Source organism: Vidua chalybeata, chromosome 9 (assembly GCF_026979565.1).
Source record: "Vidua chalybeata isolate OUT-0048 chromosome 9, bVidCha1 merged haplotype, whole genome shotgun sequence".
Taxonomy (NCBI): domain Eukaryota; kingdom Metazoa; phylum Chordata; class Aves; order Passeriformes; family Viduidae; genus Vidua; species Vidua chalybeata.
In genome coordinates, this window is record NC_071538.1 from 13,236,393 (window position 1) to 13,243,248 (window position 6,856).

The window sequence follows — 6,856 nt, forward strand, 5'->3', positions numbered from 1 at the left end:
GGGGGGTTTGTTTTGGTTTGGTTTTGTTTGTTTTGTTTTTTTGTTTAATTTAGTGGCTACATAGTGTTGATAGCACAACAGAGATTCTTGGTTCTTGCCATAGAAACTGAGTGGTATCAGTTTTTTGCTGACAACACTTTTGAAAGGGATTTGACAGGAGAGGAGAGAAGAAGCTAGGGAGCTAGGCAGGAGAGGAAGGAAGAGCAGACTGCTATTGTTTGCAATCCAGCTGGGAAGAAAAATGCTCTCCTGCCTGTAAAATCAAAGACATCACCAGCAAACTGCTGACAAATTGGCTTCTGGCAATTTGATTTCCCAGCAAGTATGGCAAACACAAATCCAGCTCTCATCACATCCAATAATCTCCTCCATGGAGAAGCTGCTACTGCCAGTTAGAGCTGTGTTACTGCCTTGGGTCCTAGGCAGATCCCCACACAGGCTCTTTTTCAACTTCAGCATCTCAGTTTCCATGAGCCTCCACCCTGGAGCTGATATTGCTCATGCTCAAGCCTTACAGAAGTTTGGGTTTATGGCTGCCGAGGCAAACAAGATTCCCAGTCCCCTTCTGTGGGGTCTCCTGTGATCACACCAAAGCCGGTGAGATGCATGGTAGGAAGCATGGTCTAGCTGACAAAACACCCACATTTGCTCCATTTTATTACAGACTTGTGTGACAGACAGGGTGTCATTCAGTTTCTGTGGATGGCTTTTGTATCACCGAGCATCCAAGTGTTACCTGCTCGAGGGATCTCCAGGGTTGCCTCCAACTCAGCCTCCCAGTATAGACATTTTTGGGGATGTTCTGGGTCATCTTCTGGGACCTTTTATTCCCCACTGGCTGGAAAGGCAATCTGGATGGCTCATTTCAATTATTGGAGAACTGAGACATGGAGCAAAGTGTCCCCCTTTCTGTCACAATTGTGGACCATTACCCATTCAAAAATACACCACCCTGGTACTGCAGCGAGGGATGTTCAGGGCAGTGCTGGATTCTGTTATTTTGGGCAGGTGTTGTGTGGGTGGTGACAAACCCTGTGAGACCAGCTACGGCACAGGCTCTGGCCATGGCACGCTCGGATTCTCTTGGGCATCATCCACATGGATGGCAAAGGACATGGAGCACGCTGGGCTCAGTGCTCCAGCCTGAGAGTGACCACATGTGACCCCCACAGTCAGGGAGAGTTCAGCCTGGAAAGCAGGCTTGGATTTGTGCTTAGTTGCTGGCACCAGCAAACCCGGAGGCAATGCTGGTCACCAGGAATAGTGGGGGAAAGGTGCTTTGCTTCATTGCTCTCACAGCTGCTTCTTCATTCCTCTGCAGGATTTCAAGGCAACAGGAGACTGGAAACAGCCTTCTCAACACAGCATTCGCCCCGTGAGGACTGAGGTGACCTCCAAGACTCTTCCCAGCATGCTCAGTGAAAAGAGCAGTGCCTCTTTGTCCCAAAAACCCACCCAGAAAAAGACCCGACCCCAGGGCCTGCCCTCCCCTGCTCTCTGCTGTGCCTGTGGACTCTGCATCATGCTAGCAGGGATCAACATCACCTTAGTGGGAGCATTTGCCTTTGGGACCTTCCTCCCTGTGAACAACCCTCCCATCATCATCGGACCCATCTTGTTGGTGGTGGCCTTCACGTTCTTCGGTGCCTGCTGCATCTGCAGCCGGAGGCCCCCAGCCCACGGGGCCCGGAAATCCAAACCAGGTTCTAACATTGGGCTCATCAAACCTGGCAACACAGCCTTTGAAATTGAAACCAGCGAGCACACGGTGCAGGACACCACCGCTGTCCAGCTGAGCCCCACAAACTCCCCCATCTCCTCCAAAAAGTCCACACCAGTTCACGAGAACGCCAAGGCTTGCAAACTCTTCACCATGGAAGGCAACGGGCCGGTGGCCAAATACACCACAGGGGGAGAGGCCATACAGCTCAACCTGCCCAGGGACCTGGCCACATCCTAAACCCGGGCAAAGCTTTTTGTCAGCAGCCAGCCAAACGCTGCAATGGGTGGGCTGGAAATGTGCCATCAGTCAGAGGTGTGGGGAAGGTGCTTGTGAAAAGCCAGCAGACAGTCAGGTCTCTCTGAACCACTTTAACAGAGATGCATGCAACAGCAGAAAAAAAAAATCCAGATTTTTGCTGAAACATGCCCATTATAGAGTTTTAAAAAGAAAACTGGTAATGATGCTGCTGTGAAAAGATGATCTTGGTTCCTGGAAATACGCTGCCATTTTTGGGGAGCAGAGAGGAAGAGGGGAATGAATTAATTTGTCTGCTGTAATGTGGAAATGTGACAGTTGGAAGCAGAGACTACATGGGACTGACAAATGACAGCTCTTTCTTCTCAGAAGTGAAGTAATTCTTGGACATAAAAGAAGCAGGAATGCAGTAAATTACAGCTTGCTGCCACTCAGTCACAGAAGATTTCAGCATTTTTAGTGCCAGATTTTTTGGCAGTAGGGACAAAGCTATGTCTTTGCTACTGTAAAAGCAGTGTGAAACCATCTCTTCTCTGTCAAAAATTCTTGCCCCATCTTGCCCTCCTTCGGGTGATTTTACTGCCCATTCTAAGAGAAGGAACCACAAGGATCACAATCAGCACTGGTATTTTCCTCTCATGTTAATGAGTTTGAGCTGCAGCTGTGCTACTCCTCACAGTGTATTTCTTGCAAGATCAGTCAGGCTGAATCCTTGGGGATAAGCTCCAGGGGTAACCAGAAACTAACAGGAGCCTGCAAATTTAATTTTTGGGCCGTGATTATATATTGAGTACAAGGCAACATTCTTCCCATATTTTTGTGGAATGCTGGCCTGGGACACGCCTCGGGGCAGGGGGTAGATAACTGTATGGACTTCAGAATAGCTGTGCTGGAAGATGGTGACTGTACCACCTTCCCTGAAGTGACTGTGAGAGCCACTGCCCAGGAGTGGATCCTTGCTGCAGGAAATGGGCTGCTCAGTGTGCTCATGGGCTTGCAAAGCAGTGGGATGAGTTTGCAGAAGAGAATTTATCAAGAGCTGTTCCAAGCAAAGACGCCCCCTCTGCCTCAGAAAGACCCTAATCTGATGGAGTAATGCTGCAAAGGATTTGTGTTCTTCTCTGGGTGACTCTGGCTGGGAACATGGTGCTGTGCTGATGGGCTTTGCTCTGACTCCTGTTCACGTGTGGGATCTGGGACCAGTATGAGGAAGGACAGCACTGCTAGGCAGGACTTTTATGTGCAGCAGCAAGAGAGTGGATTTTGAGTAGGAATGGCTGTACAGGTCCTCTGTTTATGGTAAATCTATATTTGAAATGAGGTTTTTGGGTCTTTGAGTGACAAGGAAATCATCTGGACCATACCACATCACTTCAGTGGCCCAGCTAGCCCAGAATCCAACATCTGACAAGGCTGAGAGCAAGGTCTGAAGAGGAACATAAAGACAGGGGAAAACCAGGATGCTGCTTGCCAGAAGTGCTTTCCCAGCTTCCAATGTGCTATTGCTTAGGAGCTTCCTGAGCTGGAAGTAGTGCCTGTATGTAGCAGCCCTGAATAGATTTCTCCCCCATGAAATAATCCATTTGCACCTTGACTTTGTCTCTCAATTCTCATCATTTGTGATCCTGCAGCAGAGAGTTGCACACTTTGGCTTATTTTCATCCTGCATCCTACTACCTCCCTTTGATGGCTCAGATTTCCCAGGTTAGAAGGGTCAGCAAACAGCCCATGCCCTCACCACCACTCGGGTTTTTTTGAGACGTGTTTTCCATGTCATGTCCCTCCAGTCTGCTCTCTCCTACAGCACTTTACATCTCTTGTAGCCAGAGGAAGGAAACACTTCCCATTTAGCCCAGCACCAGCTGCTTGCTCGGCTGAGGACAACACAGCCCTGAGGCTTTAGCCATCAGAACTCCATGTAGAGAGAGGTGGGAGGGCTGAAGGGGAAGTGCTGGAGGAGAGAGAGGGGTTGTGGCATGGCCAAGGCTCCCCTTGGCCAGCAGGTACCTCTGTGTGTCCAGGCTGTGAGAGCCATATGGGTGCTGTGCCGTGGACCACGTGTAGCCATGTGGGAGCTGGAGAGAAAGGCCATGGTGCTTGCAGAGGCCACGCAGGAGCTGTCCTGGTTGCTCTGGGGAGCCCCTGGGCAGCTGATGGTCCCTGCATGAGCCCAGGTAGGATGAGGTTGAAGTAATTCCTTGACAAAAGGTTAACCAAAGAGTTGTAACGTGAGTCCTTGAGTCCTCCAGCAGTTTGCTGCCTCCAACAGCTCCTTCTCCACCGAGGAATTGCATCTTGATTTTAGCAGGGCGGGTCTGTACTGATTTGGAGGAGAAGGGTGTTTGTGTAGGGCTGGGTAGATGTGGGTTCAAGTCTTTGGTACAGCCTCCAGGACCTGGGCAAGTCATTGATTTGTGCTGTGAGAGGGCAAGCACCTGCTCCCAGCTCCATGGAAAGCTGCTTTAAGGATGAGCATTGCCAAGGAGCAGGGTTGGTATTGGCACACCTGAATGTGGAGATTGCTCCAAGGTGGATGGGTGTGCACGGCCTGATCCCTGTGTGATTTCCCTTAGTGCTCATTTTCTTGGGGAGCTCTGCCCCCAGCACTGCCTGCCCTTTGGAATGCAGAAGCTGCTGTGCTGAGAAAAAGGCTCCCTCAATTTTTGTCTGCCCATAAGTGCTGTAGCAATTAAGCAGAACAGCTTGCTGATGTAGGTTTGATTCCCAGCTTGCTGGCCTCACTAGCATTCGACAGCTTGGAAGTCTTTTAGAGACATTTTCCATGTGAATATGGTTACTGCAAGAGTTTTCTTTGAGCATTCGGAGCCAAACAATTAGTAAAATCAAGTGATAACCACACAATTCCTTTCTTTGTTCACTGAAGTCTTGAAAGCCAGGACTGGAGAGTATCCTGGAATCACTCCTTATCACAGCTGCCCTGTGAAATGCTACCAGAGATGGACAATACAATGCCTGACAATACAAAGAGATGACAACCAGCAGAGATGGTGTCTGGGCAGGCAGAGGGGCAGGACCAGTGAGATGCTGATGCCCTGGTGTGGTGGGTGTGCCCAGCAAGCCGTGAGCACAGCTGCCTGCCCAGCAAGGTGGCCATGAGAACATCAGCTGCCTTCCTGTTCTTGCCTTCTTCTGTCTTTTGTAATTTCCGTGTCTGTCTGTCTGCTCACCCCCATGATCAGCTGTGCCTGATGTTGTTGTGAATCTCGTGCCTCCTTGTGCAGTGGGAGATAAGGAGAGTTCCTAGTTCTCCAAGTCAGCATTTCTGGTGTGAGTCTTTTTTTAAAAATTGCTATGTCTGTGTGTGCAATGTGGAATTTGGAAAAGAGAGACACATTAAAATAATTGCACTCAGAAAGCATTTGGCCTGCCTGCTTTTTCATTCTAACAACTACCTTCTCCTTTATCCCCAGACTGTGTGTGCCCAGTCCTGTTTCTGTTCATTTTGCCCCGTTCTCCTCACTCTCCTGCTTGTTTTCCCAGACAGTGCAAGCAGCTGCAAGGAAAAAGTGTCCCTAAGAATTCACATTGCCTCTCAAATGCCACTTTTCCTTGAAGTCCTGGTTGCCTAACACTAGTCCCACTGCAGACTCCCGCTATCATTGCTTTGACTAACACAGGAATAACCAAATCCAGCCATTTTTGGCTGCAGGTGGGTGTTTAACCCCCAGCTGGGTACCTGAACAGGCCAGATGTGAACTGTGGGCCTCTGGGATCTCAGGGACACAGGAGGAAGGAGCAGGGCTGTGGGCTGGGGTGGGTGAGGACTGTGGGCTGTTCTGATTCAGTGTCTCTGAATCAGAGAGGACTGGACTGGATTATTTCAGCTGATCCTCCCCAGCCCTGGGTAGAGATGATATTTAATTTACGGTGCAGGGGAGGGAGCTGTATCTGTGTGTGCCTGTGTGTGTCTAGGATTGGTGCTGTCACCTTTCCGTGCTCGTTCTGGGCTTAGCCCAACATGGTCTCTTGGAGATGAGTCAAGGAGGGATGGCACAGTGAGAATAAAGAGGATTTGAGAGCCTTGCAAATTCACCTCGTCAAAGGACTTCTCTCCCATGTGCAGCCAAGTGATTTGAGATGAGAGGAAATTTCTCCATTCCAGGCAGCCTGGCTGGTTAAAGACCTGAGAAATTAGCTGGCTAAGAAGGCTCCACTGACAATATGTGTAAAATGAAAATCTTTTCCCTTCAGAAAGGATATTTTTTTTTTGACTGTTAGGAAAAACTCCCTGGAAAGGTTTTTCCTTTTTAAAAGCGAGGCCAGAGCAAAAAGCATGGAGGAGAGTATGCTGAGCATCCACTGCCATCCTCCTGGACTTGCAGCCTGTAGCATTCCTGCTACAGGAATTCCTGCTACAGCAGCTGCTCTGCACTAACCTGAGCTTCTATTTCCATCTGGAAGAATAAACCAGAAACATTCTATGAAATGTAATTAGCTTTTTCTAATTTCCAGCCCAAATTTATCTGTGGCTGGTTTATTTCCTTTTATCCTTCTATCAACAATGGCTTTTAACCAAGATGTCTTTTAACCTCCTGGAAATTTTTATCCCTGAAACATTTTGGGTTTGCTGCAGATTTCTGGAGCTTTTCTTTCAACAGGCTGAGCTGACTGATTCCTTCCATCCTTCCCTCCTGTGAAATGCTCACCTTTGCCCAGGAGCCCTTACTTCTCTCTGTCTTATTCCTCCTTCTTTTGCAGGACTCCCAAGTCCACAGTGAAGTACAAACCTTCCAGGTCTGTCCTGTGCAAGAAACTGGACATTTTCCTTGCATAAGGAAAGGAAGAGAGAAAAAAAATCCCTGAAAGAGCAAAAACATCCACGAAAATGTGAAATTTCCATTTGCAGAGTCCTTCTGT

The 6,856-nt window shown here is 48.8% G+C and overlaps 1 protein-coding gene across 1 annotated transcript; it reads left to right on the forward strand.

The window, feature by feature from the left end:
• The first annotated feature begins 1,411 nt into the window (after positions 1 to 1,411).
• On the forward strand, positions 1,412 to 5,319 carry TMEM275 (transmembrane protein 275). The gene has a single exon (XM_053950661.1). The coding sequence runs from the start codon at positions 1,412 to 1,414 to the stop codon at positions 1,958 to 1,960; it is 549 nt and encodes a 182-aa protein (XP_053806636.1). The 3' UTR covers positions 1,961 to 5,319.
• Positions 5,320 to 6,856: the final 1,537 nt, after the last annotated feature.